This window comes from Budorcas taxicolor, chromosome 2 (genome assembly GCF_023091745.1).
Source record: "Budorcas taxicolor isolate Tak-1 chromosome 2, Takin1.1, whole genome shotgun sequence".
NCBI lineage: Eukaryota > Metazoa > Chordata > Mammalia > Artiodactyla > Bovidae > Budorcas > Budorcas taxicolor.
Window position 1 is genome coordinate 24,631,658 of NC_068911.1, and position 16,957 is coordinate 24,648,614.

The 16,957-nt window shown below is 42.7% G+C and overlaps 1 protein-coding gene across 1 annotated transcript in view; it reads right to left on the minus strand.

Moving 5' to 3' along the window:
- Nucleotides 1-2,819: 2,819 nt before the first annotated feature.
- The window catches only part of ACSM1 (acyl-CoA synthetase medium chain family member 1), a 53,163-nt gene continuing 39,025 nt past the window's right edge, over nucleotides 2,820-16,957 (minus strand). Inside the window, exons 6-13 of the mRNA XM_052663984.1 lie at nucleotides 16,031-16,110; nucleotides 13,692-13,815; nucleotides 11,230-11,310; nucleotides 10,582-10,683; nucleotides 6,595-6,722; nucleotides 5,568-5,667; nucleotides 4,458-4,577; nucleotides 2,820-2,906 (exon numbers count right to left, since the gene is read on the minus strand). Of these exons, the coding sequence (XP_052519944.1) occupies nucleotides 2,820-2,906; nucleotides 4,458-4,577; nucleotides 5,568-5,667; nucleotides 6,595-6,722; nucleotides 10,582-10,683; nucleotides 11,230-11,310; nucleotides 13,692-13,815; nucleotides 16,031-16,110 (822 nt within the window). The remainder of the gene's footprint in view (nucleotides 2,907-4,457; nucleotides 4,578-5,567; nucleotides 5,668-6,594; nucleotides 6,723-10,581; nucleotides 10,684-11,229; nucleotides 11,311-13,691; nucleotides 13,816-16,030; nucleotides 16,111-16,957) is intronic.

The following is a 16,957-nucleotide window of genomic DNA, read 5'->3' on the forward strand; positions in this document are numbered from 1 at the left end:
CCCACTAGACCACAAGGGCTATTGGGCTTGAAAAAGGAGTTCAGCCTTTGTCTTCTTTGTAGAAAAAATTAGGCAACTACAGAAGGTAGTGAAGCAGGTACAGCTTGTTAGAAGAAAAGTACATGTGGAAAGCTAGAGTCACGTTTCTGAGGTGGCTTAAATTGCCTACATGGGGGCAGTTTTCCAAGTTTTCTCTAGCCAGTCATCTTGCTTTGTTGTGCTTTTTGCCCATATTTGGCCTGACTCAGGGTTCTCCCCAATGTGCCCACACACCCTTGGATTCCAGCATGAATGTGGCTGTGGTTATACAAATCTGCCTGGATGGACCTGTATGTCTGAGTTTCTGTGTCTGTGAGTATATCGATTGTGAATGTGAATTTTCCACTGCACGGCTATTATTGAGTGTCTCTCTGTTTTTCTCTCTATGCACTTGTGTGGTTGCATTTTTGTCACGGATTGAGTGTATATTGGTTGTGTAAATCTGTGTGTGTCTGTGACTCAGGCCTTACATACTAGATATGTGTGTATGTGTCTCAGGGCATATGTGTCCTTGGAGCTGTGTTTGTATTTTATATGTATGCAAGTGTGTTGTATGTGAAGTTGCTGTTCCTTTGGATGTTCCTTTTTGTATCTGTCTGTCTTCTTCTTTGTACCTATTTGCATGTGTCTCTGTTCTGTATTTGCGTGTGTCTCTGCCTTCATGTTTGTTTTGTGCCTCCATAAAATATGTGTGGGTCTGTCCTGTGAGATTGTTTCCCATGGCCCTGAGTGTGTGCATCTGTGTGTGTGTGTGTGTTCCCCTCAGAGTGTCATTGCTTTGTTGGTCTGCTTGTGAGCCATACATGAGCCCAGCACCTGAGTCCTCAGGGGAGGCTGGGGGGATTCCGCGCCTGAGTGTCTCCATGTCTGTGGTGTCTGTGTATTTCCTTGTGAGTCTGTATATCTGTGCACCTTGAAAGAGGGCAGCTGCAGAGGGGATCTGCCTATTGGCGACCCCCAGGAATGGGTGAGAAGGGTGACAGTGTGTGCTTCTCTCACTCCCAGATTCAACCTCTTCTGCCACCACTCCTTGTGCCTCCCCCTTGCTCCTTGAAAGAAAAGCTATAAAAAGCAGAGACATCACTTTGCTGACAAAGGTCTGTCTTGTCAAAGCTATCGTTTTTCCAGGAGTCATGTATGGATATGAGAGTTGGACTATAAAGAAAGCTGTGTGTGACAAATTGATGCTTTTGAACTGTGGTGTTGGAGAACTCTTGAGAGTCCTTTGGACTGCAAGGAGACCAAACCTGTCAACCCTAAAGGAAATCAGTCCTGAAGCTGAAACTCCAAATGTTTGGCCATCTGATGCGAAGAACTGACTCATTAGAAAAGACCCTGATGCTGGGAAAGATTGAAGGCGGGAGGAGAAGGGGATGACAGAGAATGAGATGGTTGGGTGACATCACTGACTTGATGGACATGAGTTTGAGCAAGCTCCGGGGGTTGGTGATGGATGGGGAAGCCTAGCGTGCTGCAGTCCATGGGGTCGCAAAGAGTTGGACATTACTGAGCGACTGAACTGAACTGCCTCCACTCCTTCCAGTCTCTGGCGGCTCCATCTCAGTCTGCATGGATGAATGCAGTGAAGGATTAGTTCCCAGAATCACAGGCCAAGGCCCTGTGGGCCCTGGATTGCACAATAAGGAGGGGTGTCTGGGGAGGATTCTGGGCCCCTGGGAAGAGGCTGGGGAACAAAGCTCCTGGGTCCCTTGGCAGAGCTGGTGGAGTCCTGCAGGACTCCTGGGTCCCCAGAGGGTAGGACTTTCACTCACCTGTGCTGACCCCAGCTCAATCTGCAAGCACCAACATCAGCGTTATTAGTCGGGAGAGAGGCAGTGGATCCACTGGATGGTGGCAGATGAGAAGCGTAGTCACCAAGCTGGGCTGCCCTCCCTCTACTCCATTCCTTAGATACCACAAATGCCTTGCCTCCTGCCTCACTGTCTAGTTGGGCAGAGGCAAGCCAGACCCCTGGGGCCCCACAGATTGTCCTCCTAGACCTCCAGCGCCTGGTCACTGAATGAGTGTGAGCAGCCACCCAGAGTCTCTGGAGTCAGGAGGAAGAATCAGGCCCTGGGGCAATCTTTGATGGGGATTCTGGGAATTACAGAGGGCCAGCACTTAGCTATGGTGTTAGAGAAGACTCTTGTGAGTCCCTTGGACTGCAAGGAGATCAAACCAGTCAATCCTAAAGGAAATCAGTCCTGAATATTCATTGGAAGGACTGATGCTGAGGCTGAAGCCACCTGAATCAAAGAACTGACTCATTGAAAAAGACCCTGATGTTGGGAAAGATTGAAGGCAGGAGAAGAAGGGGATGACAGAGGATGAGATGGTTGGATGGCATCACTGACTTGATAGACATGAGTTTGAGCAAGCTCAGGGAGTTGGTGTTGGACAGGGGAGCCGGGCATGCTGCAGTCCATGGGTTGCATAGAGTGGGATATGACTGAGCGACTGAACTGAACTGAGCATTTAGCACCAGATCTCTCAAAATAAACACACAACAGAGTCACTGTTGATGTTAACTCAAATATTTTATTTCCTTTAGCCCCATTCTGAGTGCTCACCTGGGCAATCTTAGAGGAATAGGGAACTTGAAGAAAGGATAGTGACTGATATTAATTTAAAAGTACCAAAATGCTGGAATGTTGGCCTTCCTGGTTCTCTTTCAAGTCACCTCTCTCAACATTCCTCTCCTCATCCTCACCATCATGAGGAAACTGAGGCAGTTAGGAATTTGGGCAAGATCACAGGATGACTCCTGAGTTTATTGCCAACTACTTTTGACCAAACTCCTTCTTCCGAAGCTCACTTCTTTTTATCTTGCCAGTGATGGTTTTGGGCAGCTCTGAGACAAACTCCACCTGGATAAAGATAAAGCAAACCCATTCCAATTGAGATCCCCTGACCCCCATCATTTTCTATCAACTCCCAGCCGCTCTCCTCCTTTGCCCCTTCACAGACCCCCAGAGAGGTGGACACCATGGGACAGTCTGGTGCCACCATTTTTGGGGTCCACCATTTTTGTCAAATTCTTCTCCTACCCTCTGAAGTTGGATGCAGCCCTTTGATGTACTTTGACCAATGAAATATGAGTAGGAGTGAAGTATGCCACCTCTAATAAAAAAGTTGCGAATCATGGAGACAGGCCACCTTCTCTGTCCATCTCTTCTAGTACTCTGGTGGGTACCTACAAGGCAGTTGCTCCTTTATCCTGGTCCCAAGATGAGGAGATGTGGAACAAAGGCCCCAGGAAAGCTATAGTGGACAAGTGGCATGAGCAAGAAAGACATCTTCCTTGTTACAACCCACTACAAATTTGGGACCTTTTGTTACCCACAGTAACATCTAACCCTTCTTAACCGCTGTACATCCTATATTCTGCTCTTGAAAAAGCATCAGATCCTAATCTTAACAGCATGAACTCTGTTGTCAGGTACACATGATCTTAAATTCCACCTTTTATTTATTCTAATCTCAGGCAATTTTCTTTGAGTGTCTGAGCCTCAGTTTCCTCTGTGTAGACTGGGAAGACTATCTCAGGTTATGGAGAGGATTAAATAAAATAATAATGTGTGTAAAGCATTCAGTCCAGGGTCTGGTATACATAGTAAATGCTCAATAAATGTTAGATATATAGATTTATAATATGTATGGATTGTAAGCATTCAGACAATGCAGCAAATTATTATTACAAAAGAAGGAAATAGTAACTTTTTGTTTTTAAACAAATAGTATAGTATTATGTATATTCTTTCATAGCCTGTGTTTTTATCTCAATAATATATTGTCATGATATTTTTATGTTAAAAATAAAAATCACATTTTAAGTTACAGAATAATATTAAATTTCTTGAATAATTTTAATCCTTTCTCTATTGTTGAACATTTTTTGTATTTTGTTTAACATTTTTTGTATTTTGTTCATGGTGTTTGAAACAAATGAAGTTGAATAAAAAGTATCAGAATGTATTACATGTTGTTAGGATAAATATCGTTTTGCTAATTTTTGTTTGTTATGTATGTATATGTATACTGGACTGCAATATAAAATGTATATCTCAGTACAAATAATGTTTTTCGAAAGTTTTGAAGTTGCTGATTTGGATGTCTTTTTCAAATTTTGAAAGATTATAAATAATTTACATGGATATCTTTGGACAATTGTCTAATATTTTTTCTTTAGGTTGACATGCCAGCAATGGATGAATTTCTGACACAGGATAGAGGTTCTATCCAATTCAGTGGGCTCCCTCACACCCATAAGCTGAAAAACTTCCTCTGTAGACAAAACTTTTAGTTCTCTTGGGTACTTATGCTTCACCCCAGCTACACTACATCCTATGAGGCTTGAGGCAGCGGAATCCCCAGAAGCACTCAAAGGGACCGGACCCCACTCATCTGCTCTCACTCACCTTCCTTGGGTACTTGTATGGGGCTGTCACTGACTTCACATGCTGCTGCAGCTCCTTGGTGAGCTTGTCTTGGTCATGGCACGAGAATCCTGGGTTCAGGACAACAAATGCCTTCACTACCTGCAGTAAAGAACCAGTGTGGAGACTCAGGCGAGTTCAAAAACTAAATGCTTGGCACTTCCTGTGGTTAAGACTCTCCTCTGCAGCAGAGGGCACTATTCCATCCCTGGTCAGGGAACTGAGATCCCACATACCATACTGCACTGGGTGGCCAAAAATAAAACAAAGGGTAAATTCTCATTAAATTAATGGAAAAACAAATGGACAGTTGAGCTTTTAGAAATCTGAATACTTCTGATTTCTACTTTTTACCCGGAAAAATCATTTAACTTCTCTTAATCTCAATTTCCTTTCCTGTGAAATGGGGAGAGAAGAGGTTCATTCTTCATCAGGTTTATGTAAAGATTCCATGAGACAATGCATATAAAACTTGAAGCTAGTTTAAATTTATCTGTATTTCTATCATTGTTATCATCACCATTTTCACTAGGTAGGTAGAGTTCTATGGACAGCTAATAATTGTTAAAACTTGGCACTTAATAAATGTTGGTAATCTACTAGTTTCATATTATTACTTAGGTCTTCATTTAATTTCACAGGGATTGTACGCAGAAGGTGTTCAGTGCACACTTGTTGAATCCATGAATGTATCCTCTGGACCCAGAGTCCTCAATTTCCCTTTTGACTCTACCACTCATTAGCTGCGTAATCCAGACATGTTATTTAACCTCTTCATGCCTCTGTTTCCTTCTGTGTAAAAAGGTATAAAAAGAGTCCTTAATTCATTGTGCTCTGTGAGGGATAAATAAACTGGTGTATAGAAAGGGTTCATTAACTCCTAGATGGCATCAGCAGCGGCATTCCCAATGAGCATCATTTCAGTCACAGATGAGGCCACAGTGCCCCCTGCTGCCCATGTAGTGTAAGTGCACATGTACACTAACTGCCCTCCCTCCACGCAAGGCTGGGTAGGTATGGGCCTGGAGCATACATGGACGTGTCTTCCCAGTCCCACACCCAGCCACGATGACCCCATGTCCTCCTCCTCACCTCCCCTCGAACCGGGTCCGGGCTGCTCACCACAGCGGACTCAGCCACCGCTGGGTGCTCTGCCAGGGCATTCTCTACTTCTGCTGGCCCAATGCGGTACCTGTAGGACCAATGGTTCCTTCTGAGCAAATTCCAGGGCTAGGGTGACACAGGCCCTCAGGTCTCACCTTTTGGAGAGACACATCTTCCCCTGGCACAGAGGGAAAGTGTCGCAGGGAGCCAGAGGCCTGTGCAAAGGCCGTGTAAGAGGACTGAAATGTGGATTCCTGAAGTCAGGCAGCTTCCTCTGGCATGAAAACTCTTTATCGTCAACATTTGTTGAAATTTTACATCCTGTTCCTAAACTATGTAATGTGTCATTGTATTTCCTTTATAAATTATTTAAGACTTAGGAACAACAGAATTGGAGTCAGGCCGTTTTTGTTTAAATCTGGGTTGCACCCTCTACTGTCTTTGAAACTTCAGGCAAGTTTTTTTTCCACTGGTCACTGACTCAGTTTCCTCATGTAAAATGAGCATAATCAAGAGAATTCCCTGGTGGTTCAGTGGTTAGGACTCTGTGCTTCCACTGCTGAGGGCACGCGTTCAACCCCCACTCAGGAAAATAAGATCCCTCATGCTGCACAGTGTGGGCCTCCTCCCCTAAAATTAAAAAAAAAAACAAAAAAACAAAAAAAGAATGGGCATAGTCACATCTACCTTCTAGCACTGAGAAGTGGATTGTAGAAAACACTGCACAGAGCACTGTCACATAATACATTTTCCATAAAGGTGAATTTTATTATTGTTGTTGTTATGTTTTTCTGTGGTGTGTGCTTCATCAGAGGAGCACACAGAATAAGCTCCCTCAACAAAGAGGGACCAAAGTAAAGTTTTCCTTCCCAGTCCCTTTAAATTACATGATGTCTTACCATGGTTCAGAACTAGTCTGAGAGTCCACCACCAATGCACGAAGGAATGTCTGGGCAAGCTAGATCCCTCGAGGCATATGAGTGATACCTTCTGGCTCAGGGTCAGCTACACCTACCCAGATGCATTGATGACATCATCACTCCTTCCAAGGAACCAGAAGTAGCCCTCTTCATCAATAGTTGCTCTGTCCCCAGTGTTATAAAAGTCCCCACATTCCACTTCAGCTGTTTTCTCTGGGTTATTCTGCGAAGAGAACAGCACTCCTTTGTTGAAAGCAGTGAGTTTAGAGATGATGAGCCTCAACACAGGGTTCAGATACTGGCTTCAAATCCTTCTCTACCTGACTTGGGCCGTTTTTATATCTCTCTATTTTCATTGAATGCAAGCACTCAATGCATGCTACTGGTAAAATAGTGAACAATACTAAGCAAATTTTAAGAGCATTAAAAAAATAACAACTCAGTTTTGTGTGGTACTCCAGTAGAATAAAATTTCTAGTAGAGTATAATTCCATTTATTTTATTCACTCTTATAAGCTCAGCATTCACACAGTGCCTGGACAGATGGGAGGTGTCAATAAATGTCTGCTGAATGAATTTTCTTCTCAGAAGATTACCTATTTGAGCCTCACACAAAGACTATGAAAATTGTATTTTAATTAAGCTTTTAAGATAATTGTATATTTGCATGCAGTTATGAGAAGTAATTGGGCTTCTCTGGTTGCTCAGATGGTAAAGAATCCACCTGTGAAGTAAGAAAGGTGGGTTCAATCCCTGGGTTGGGAATATCCCCTGGAGGAGGAAATGGCAACCAACTCCAGTATTCTTGCCTGGAGAATCCCCATGGGCAGAGGAGCCTGGTGGCTTACAGTCCATGGGGTCACAAAGAGTTGGACACAACTTTTCCTTTTTGCATTTCTTTTCCATGGGGATGGTCTTGATCCCTGTCTCCTGTACAATGTCACAAACCTCCGTCCATAGTTCATTAGGTACTCTGTCTATCAGATCTAGTCCCTTAAATCTATTTCTCACTTCCACTGTATAGTCATAATGGATTTGATTTAGGTCATACCTGAATGGTCTAGTGGTTTTCCCTACTTTCTTCAGTCTAAGTCTGAATTTGGCAATAAGGAGTTCATGATCTGAGCCACAGTCAGCTCCCGGCCTTGTTTTTGCTGACTGTACAGAGCTTCTCCATCTTTGGCTGCAAAGAATATAATCAGTCTGATTTTGGTGTTGACCATCTGGTGATGTCCATGTGTAGAGTCTTCTCTTGTGTTGTTGGAAGAGGGTGTTTTCTATGACCAGTGCATTCTCTTGGCAAAACTCTATTAGCCTTTGCCCTGCTTCATTTTGTACTCCAAGGCCAAATTTGCCTGTTACTCCAGGTGTTTCTTGACTTCCTACTTTTGCATTCCAGTCCCCTATAATGAAAAGGACATCTTTTTGGGTGTTAGTTCTAAAAGGTCTTGTAGGTCTTCCTAAAACTGTTCAACTTTAGCTTCTTCAGCATTACTGGTTGGGGCATAGGCTTGGATCACCGTGATATTGAATGGATTGCCTTGGAAATGAACAGAGATCATTCTGTCATTTTTGAGATTGCATCCAAGTACTGCATTTCGGACTCTTCTGTTGACCATGATGGCTACTCCATTTCTTCTGAGGGATTCCTGCCCAAGTAGTAGACATAATGGTCATCTGAGTAAATTCACCCATTCCAGTCCATTTTAGTTTGCTGATTCCTAGAATGTTGACGTTTACTCTTGCCATCCCTTGTTTCACCACTTCCAATTTGCCTTGATTAATGGACCTAACATTCCAGGTTCCTATGGAATATTGGTGTTTACAGATTCAGACCTTGCTTCTATTACTAGTCACATCCACAACTGGGTATTGTTTTTGCTTTGGCTCCATCCTTTCATTCTTTCTGGAGTTATTTCTCCACTGATCTCCTGTAGCATATTGGGCACCTACCGACCTGGGGAGTTACTCTTTCAGTGTCCTATTATCTTGCCTTTTCATACTGTTCATGGGGTTCTCAAGGCAAGAATACTGAAGTGGTTTGCCATTCCCTTCTCCAGTGGACCACATTCTGTCAAACCTCTCCACCATGACCCAGTCATCTTGGGTGGCCCCACATGGCATGGCTTTGACTGTGTGGATCACAATAAACTGTGGAAAATTCTGAAAGAGATGGGAATACCAGACCATCTGACCTGCCTCTTGAGAAACCTATATGCAGGTCAAGAAGCAACAGGTAGAACTGGACATGGAGCAACAGACTGGTTCCAAATAGGAAAAGGAGGATGTTAAGGCTGTATATTGTCACCCTGCTTGTTTAACTTATATGCAGAGTACATCATGAGAAAGGCTGGGCTGGAAGAAGCACAAGCTGGAATCAACATTGCTGGGAGAAATATCAATAACCTCAGATATGCCGATGACACCACCCTTATGGCAGAAAGTGACGAGGAACTCAAAAGCCTCTTGATGAAAGTGAAAGAGGAGAGTGAAAAAGTTGGCTTAAAGCTCAACATTCAGAAAATGAAGATCATGGCACCTGGTCCCACCACTTCATGGGAAATAGATGGGGAAACAGTGGAAACAGTGTCAGACTTTATTTTTGAGGCTCCAAAATCACTGCAAATGTTGATTGCAGCCATGAAATTAAAAGATACTTACTCCTTGAAAGGAAAGTTATGACCAACCTAGATAGCATATTAAAAAGCAGAGACATTACTTTGCCAACAGAAGTCTGTCTAGTCAAGGCTATGGTTTTTCCTGTGGTCATGTATGGATGTGAGAGTTGGACTGTGAATAAGGCTGAGCACCAAAGAATTGATGCTTTTGAACTGCAGTGCTGGAGAAGACTCTTGAGAGTCCCTTGGACTGCAAGGAGATCCAACCAGTCCATCCTAAAGGAGACCAGTCCTGGTTTCAGCCTCAGCATCAGTCTGAGGCTCAGGCTGAAACTCCAATACTTTGGCCACCTCATGCGAAGAGTTGACTCATTGGAAAAGACGCTGATGCTGGGAGGGATTGGGAGCAGGAGGAGAAGGAGATGACAGAGGATGAGATGGCTGGATGGCATCACCAACTCGATGCACATGAGTTTGGGTGAACTCCGGGAGTTGGTGATGGACAGGGAGGCCTGGTGTGCTGCGATTTATGGGGTCACAAAAAGTTGGACACGACTGAGTGCCTGAACTGAACTGAGCTGAAATGACTAAGCACAGCATAAGAAATAATATGGGCTTCCCCAGTGGTTCAGATGGTAATGAATCTGCTTGCAATGCAGGAGACCCAGGTTCGATCCCTGGGTTGGGAAGATTCTCTGGAGAAGGAAATGGCAACCAACTCCAATATTCTTGCCTGAAGAATTCCATGGACAGAGGAGCCTGGTGGGCTATAGTCCATGGGGTCCCAAAGAGTTGGAGTCTGAGATCAGTTTCAGGGCTTGTCTACACTTCCACAGTCAATCTTGGAAGCTGAGAATTTCCTCTCAGTGGCCACTGCTAGCCAGAGTTTGTCTGATGAAGAGTTATAGCAGGTTTCCTTATATTTATTGTAGATTCCTTTACTGTAGATTTCTCTAATCTCTGAATTTCTCATTTAGAGTTTGGGGCCTAAAACACATCACCTTGAACCCTAATCCTGCCATTTATTTTGTATTGGGGAAGACATGTCAAGCTTTCAGTCTGCAGTTTCTTCCTCTGAAATAGGGGATAAAGACACCCCTGGAGGTTCAGCAAGATTTAATAGATTTGTCTGCATCCTATTGGTAGTAGGCTGGTATAAATTGAACCCATTCAAAGCCAACATTCTTAACCATAAGAGATAACTGGACTTCAAGTCTGTTGGTTCTGAAGTTAAGCTGTTTTCTACTCCATTAGTCATCCTGTAAGTGTCAGATGGGTTATGATAGGAAGAGATGTGAGATTAAGAGCTTTGAGATTAATTAGAACAGATTTCATTGACCTGGCGTGAATAAAGGAAGATGGAAGATGTTTCGGGATGCAGAGTTGAGTCCAGTCTGTAGTCACCTACACAACTCCCTGTGAGGATTCTGGGAGCCTGTTTGGAAGCAGATGGTGTGCTCTTACCTCATAGTACATGAAGAGGCCTATGGGCCTGGTGGGCTTGATCCTGATGCCAATGTTTCCTTCCGTGTTGGGAGGCTGGATATTGCCCTTGTCATCAATGATCTGGAGCAAGAGATCTGTGAATCCCACCTTGCAAGGATCCCCAACATTCCTGCCCCACGCAAACGTTGCCTGGCTTATTCATGTGACACAGTAGGGGTAACTGGGGAAAGGGGTTGTGATAGAGAAGCCCTCTCAGAAAATAATAAAACTGTCAGAAGTCATTGAAGCCAGCAAATGGTGAAATCCAAGTCATGGGTGAATCTATTTATTTCATAGATATATACACATTCCAAATGTGTCTTCAAGCTAGAAAATATGGATCAGGAAAGGCTAAAAGCACCAGTAGTGGAGAGAGCCTCCAGTGCCAGGATATCTACTCTTTCTGCAGGCTGGGTGAGTGAGGCTTCTGGCCGTTCTGGCAAGCTGCACTCATGCCCAGAACATTGCAGTTCTCAACAGAAACCTCCCCAGGAAATTAGAGGAAATGTAGGCAGAGATTAGAAAGGACAACTGGGATGCATGGCTGGTTCTGTCATCTTATGCCACACAATGGTCTAATCTTAGCCAAACACTAACTTCTCTCTGCCAATATCTTCCCCATCAAACCTGAATGTCAAAGGGTGGGATGGCCTTCCCCATGGAACCTGGCTTGATCTTCATCCCTCGGAGAGTGCCACAAGTTATTCCCTGTTAACAAAAGCAGATAACTGGGGTTGGCCAAGAGTCTAGGCTGATCACAAAGCCACAAGAATCAAACACAGCATCCATGCTCACAAATGTCATTTAATGCTTGTGGGGAAGCTGGAAAGCATTGACCCAACTCTAGTCAGCAGGTATTCACTGCATCTGACATGAACTGGGACTGAGCCTGATGCTGAGTCTGATTCCAGTGGGAGAGGTCAAGAAGAAGCAGGAGAGTAAGCTCCAGGCTGGGGGCATGTAATGTAGGGTGTGGAGTTCACACTGCAGGCTGAACATGTGTCAGTGTGCCAGGGGAAGGCCATGAATCCATTTAACAAACATTTACTTGGAGCTGCCTCAACTTTTTCAGAGTTGTGTTGAAATTATTCACATTGTTCATGTGGTTCCCTTTGCACTGTCCCACTGCTTCAGTCTTCCTGATGAAGCTTTTTCCTTCTTAACAGTTCTCTAAAATATCATTCGGGCTTCCCTGGTGGCTCAGAGGTTAAAGTGTCTGCCTGTAATGCGGGAGATCTGGGTTTAACCCCTGGGTCAGGAAGATCCCCTGGAGAAGGAAATGGCAACCCACTCCAGTATTCTTGCCTGGAGAATCCCATGGATGGAGGAGCCTGGTGGGCTACAGTCCACGGGGTTGCAAAGAGGTGGACAAGACTGAGCGACTTCACTTTCACTTTCAAAATATCGTTCTTCCTACAGTTAAGAGCTTTATATCCAGATAGACCACAGGTTGGATTTTGACTCCACCCTTCACTAGCCATGTACCAATTAATCCCCCTTGATGTCCTCTCTGTCAAAAGAGGATAATTATAACACTTATCACTTTGAGTGCTTTTGAGTGTGTGCCAGGCATATAGCAAGTATTCAATAAACAACTACTTCTAACTATCGTTCAGGTCCCAAGAAAAGTAAGTTGGAAGATTCTCTTTCTATAGTATTTTCACCTACACTTCCATTGTTACCAATAGGGCATTATATATTGTTTTGTTAGTCTGTTTCCCTCAGTAGATAATGAGCATTCAGAGAATAGAGATGGCCCACCCATCTTTGCACCCCCAGCATCTGAATACAATAACTACCTAAAAGCCAACAATGAAAACCATAAATGCAGTAAGAGTTGGGCACTGTGCCCAGAGATGTGTATAGTTTCTTTCATTTACCTTATCACAACCTGGCAAGATTGACATTGCATTTCCATTTTAGAGATGGGAAAGTTCAACTCTGCAAGACTCGGTAATTTGCCTACAGTCTTGAAACCTATACCTGGAAGGCTGAGATCTGGACAGAGGTCTGAGCTCCTGGAAGAAGAAGTATTTCTCCTCTGCTGTCACTGCTCATACTATAGGCGTGTAGAAAATGCCGCACAGATGTGTGGACAGGTGTGAAAATGTTTGGTGAAATAAAGCACCATCTAGGTATTGGAGAGTATTCTGTTATGAGTCATTGAGAAAAAGGGTCAAGTGTCATGAGTGTAGTGTGTAGTTCTAACCTCATTCTCCTTGTCCGAATATAAAGTGTAAACCAGCAAGGACATACCTAGAGTCTTAACATTTCTCGGACCTGGAAGCAGACCCCAAAATTGATTATTTAATTTTTGTTTGGAAAAATAATGTCAGAGAAGTGAATTGGGTCTAGAACATCTATTTTGCTACAGGTCCTGAGATGACAGGCATCCCTCAATAGGGAGGTAGGGGAAAATTGCTTGGTCCAGCATGGGAAATGGATTGAGAAAGTGTTGGAAGAGAGGTACTTGCTCACACTATCACGGATAAAGTCCTTGAGGTTAAGACATACATGATACTATGAATACCCTGCCCACCTGACTGGTCAGTGATCCTTTTGGGGATTACATTGTGTGTATATGGGGGTGTACATAGAATTTTCTCCCCATGCTAGTGTCTCACAATCCAAGCTTTATGTTCTGTAAACAGGCAGAAATGAACTAGTGAACTTCTAGTACCAGTTGCTGCCTGCTCCTCTAGTTGCTGCCTAGGAAGGGATGGTGAAGTGGACAGGAGCTGTGGTGGTGGCCTGCATGTTTCTGGAGAATGCCATCTATCCAGCTGCCCCTCCGGGGCTCCCTTAAACCAATTATCACAGGTACAGTGGTACCATGTCCTTAGACTCTTTCCTGAGTTTCCGTCCAGTAGTTTTTAGCATGTTGGTCTTTTGACAAATGGATGAGCTGCAAATTGTCTGTTCTGTCAATTTGTTTGGGATAAATTAGCCAAGAGCTCTGGACCCTCCCAGTGGCTTTGAGCAATGCTGTGTACACATTGGTGCCTCTGCACATTCTCAGCATGATTCAGCTTATCTCCTGAGCTCAGTGGATAAGCACGTCTTGTATCCAGAAGGGACATTTCACCTACCGTTTCTGACTGTCCATAGGCCTGGTAGAGCAGAATACCTGTGTGTCTTTTCCACTGTTCTTGCTCCTCGGGCAGCAGGGCTTCCCCACCAGTACAGCAGTGTTCCAGAGTGGGGAACCTAAGACTGAGGGGAAGGCAAAGTGTCAACAGAGGCTCAGATTAGGTTTGGATGCTCTACTTTAGGCCCAGGATGTTAAGAGAGCACTGTCATCTGGATCATTCATCCTTCTACTTCTTCACTTTCTTGCTTGCCTTCTGGGCATTTTACTAATGGTCAAATCCAAGTGGAAGGCACTCATTTTCTTTTGGTCCCTGTTAACTCCTCTAGAAGAAGGTAAGTGGTGATAGTCATGAGTCTAATGGGTTAAATCACAGAGATCAGGATTGAATTTGGATGTTGATCTAATAGGGGTGGGGAGTGTGCTTAGGACTCATTCTAAGCATTCTGTATAGCTAAAAGGGATATTTTATAAACTATAAGGACTGAGGAATAAGACCCCAAGGTTATGCTAGGATGATAATAAAACTATACTGCCTTCAGTGGACTTATGTGAACTGAAGAGTTTTTGTTTATTCTCTGGCTGAAGAACATGAATTAGGGGTTGGAAATGAATTTCTCAGGACATCAGGAAGATTGAGCTTTCTGTAAGAAAAGAAAAGGATCACAGGTAGCAGCCCTGAAGGAATTCTGGACTGAACAGAATGTCTGCTGTGAACATTTGCAGTAGTTTGCCAGGTACGTTGTGTGTGAAAATCCTCTCATCCATTTCTCCATGAAAATGTCCATAAATAACAGAAACTATCCCAAAATGATGGATTCCCTGAAGGAAGTGGGTAAATGTGATTGAGGTCTTAGTACCAGTTGGCATGGTGCTGAGCTGGGACAGCTTCTAGGGATGAGGGAGGTGGCAGACTCCCTTATCACTCTCTCTTGTTACAAACATAGCCAGTAGTAATGGACAGGATGACTGGTTTCATTGACAGTATGTTTCTCATTCTTACTGAGCTTTATCTGAAATACATAAATGGGCAGAGTGTCCAGTGGAGTCAATAGTTAAGCCCTGGTTGAATTTTAACTAGGTTTGGTCACCTTCTCAGGGTTGTCACAAGAAGAGACTATAATATAAGATTTGAAATAAAGTTGGAAACGTATTTCAACCAGATTGAGGGTTTGTGAATAAAATCAAGCTGTATTTCAGTTAACTTAATAAACTGAACTCCTTAATATTTTAACTCTTATGTCTAAAACATATTAGCTCTGATTTTGAAGTAGCCATTTCACTTTCAGAGTTATGTAAGTTATATAAAAGTTATATAAGTGACCATAAGGTTCAAAGAACAGATTTCAAGTTAGTTAAAAAATAATCCACAAACATGTGGAAATGCAAAAACAAAACCAGAGAACACAAACACATTAGGTTGTCAAAATTTAAAACTTTGACAATAACTAATACTACCGAAGATATGAAACAATGGGACTTCTCCTACCCTCCCAGTGGGAGCATACATTGGTTCAATACTTTGCAAAACATAGTAGTAGCGTGCGATGTCAGTGTGACCTAACAATTCCTTTCCCAGAGAAGTTCTACAGAAATGTGTGTTTATGCATCACTATACATGTGCAAGAATTTGATGTAGCATTAATCAATAGCCCCCAAAGGAAACATATCCAAATGTCCATTAATAGAATTCATTTAAAATGTGGTACTTTTATAAAATGTGATATTTTACAGTAATGAAAATTGACTCCACTATCAGGTAACAATGCAGACACATCTTAGAAACATAACTGTGAAAAACTAGGCCAGATACTGTAGAATAATGTATAATTACATGAAGTTCAAAAGCAGGTAAAATAGAACAATTTTTCTGGGGATATTTCCTTAGGAAGTAAACCTAAGGGAAAAATAAGGAAATGAACGCCATAAAAGCCAAGATTGTAGATTCCTTTAGGGGAGACAGAGAGGCATGAGAAGGCTTTGGGGTGCTGGCAATGTTCTCTTTTTGTGACTTCAGTGAGTAGTTACATAGATGTTTTATTTTCAACAACTCATTAATCTGTAAATGTGTATCTTATGTATTTTTCTGTATGTTTATTTCACAACAAAAATGCTTAAAAAAGAAAAAGAAACAAAATGATGAAGGTTCACTGAATGTTTCATTTGGTTCTCTGAGTCCTGTGTAAAGAACTAAGTAGATTGGCTGCTAATTATCACTACCAACACTTACCATACAAACACACACACACACGCACACACACACAGAGACTTCAGTGTATCAGATTACTTAAAATGGTACCCAAATATTCTTGTCACCAGCCACAGCCACTTCTACCTTACCTGGTGAATTTCTGCTGCAAAATCATTCGATATACAGAGGGTGCAGCAAGGCATTGGGTAATTGGATATTTGAAAAATGTCTAGAAAGTGAGGAGAGAAGAAACTTTATTTTCACAATTAAGATTTAAAATACAAATATGTTATTAGCATTTTAATTCTGATCTTTCCTCTAGGGGAGCCCATTTATTCATTTGTTAATTCTTTCAATATATAAATTGAGCATGAATTTCATACATGGCACATATCAGGTACTACTGGGGGAACACAAGAAAGCCTAAGTTGAAGTGCTGGTGAGAGAATTGATGGAGGGAAAGTTCTGTTTTGTGAATTTGAATAGTAATTTTTAAATTTCATATCTTTCATTTTAGTCACGATCTCCCATCTTCAATAAGAGAGATTGAAACTATTAATAAGTCAATTCAAAAGCTTGTTGTTAAATATTCATGAAAGTAACAAGTATAAAATATAGTAAACAAACTTTCAAATGCAGTTTGGAGTAAATTTGTAGAATTAATACTTTGAAATAATTCAAGTCTAAAATACACTGAGACTTTAGGGACACTCCTTGTAGGGAAAGGAGAATTGGACCTGGTGGGGGAAGAGGAAAGATAATAGATTCAGGTCGTTTGTGGAGATTTATGCCTCAGAGACTAGTAGAATGAAGGCAGAAAATAATGAGGGAAAGGCAGATACTGATATAGGATCAGGGAAGGAGAAATGCAAGGTGCCGTTTCAGGTGCTGAAGGGATGATCAGATAGACCTAACCAACCAGCAGAAAGATGTGGCGAAACTCCCTGGGAGAGAAAAGATGGGGTAATTTCGAGAGCCACCTGAGTAGATGCGCCTGCTGGAGAAACTGAAGTGAAGGAAATTACTTGGAAGGGAGGGAAAGCTGAGGGCAGAGTCTTGGAAGAGTGCAATGTTCA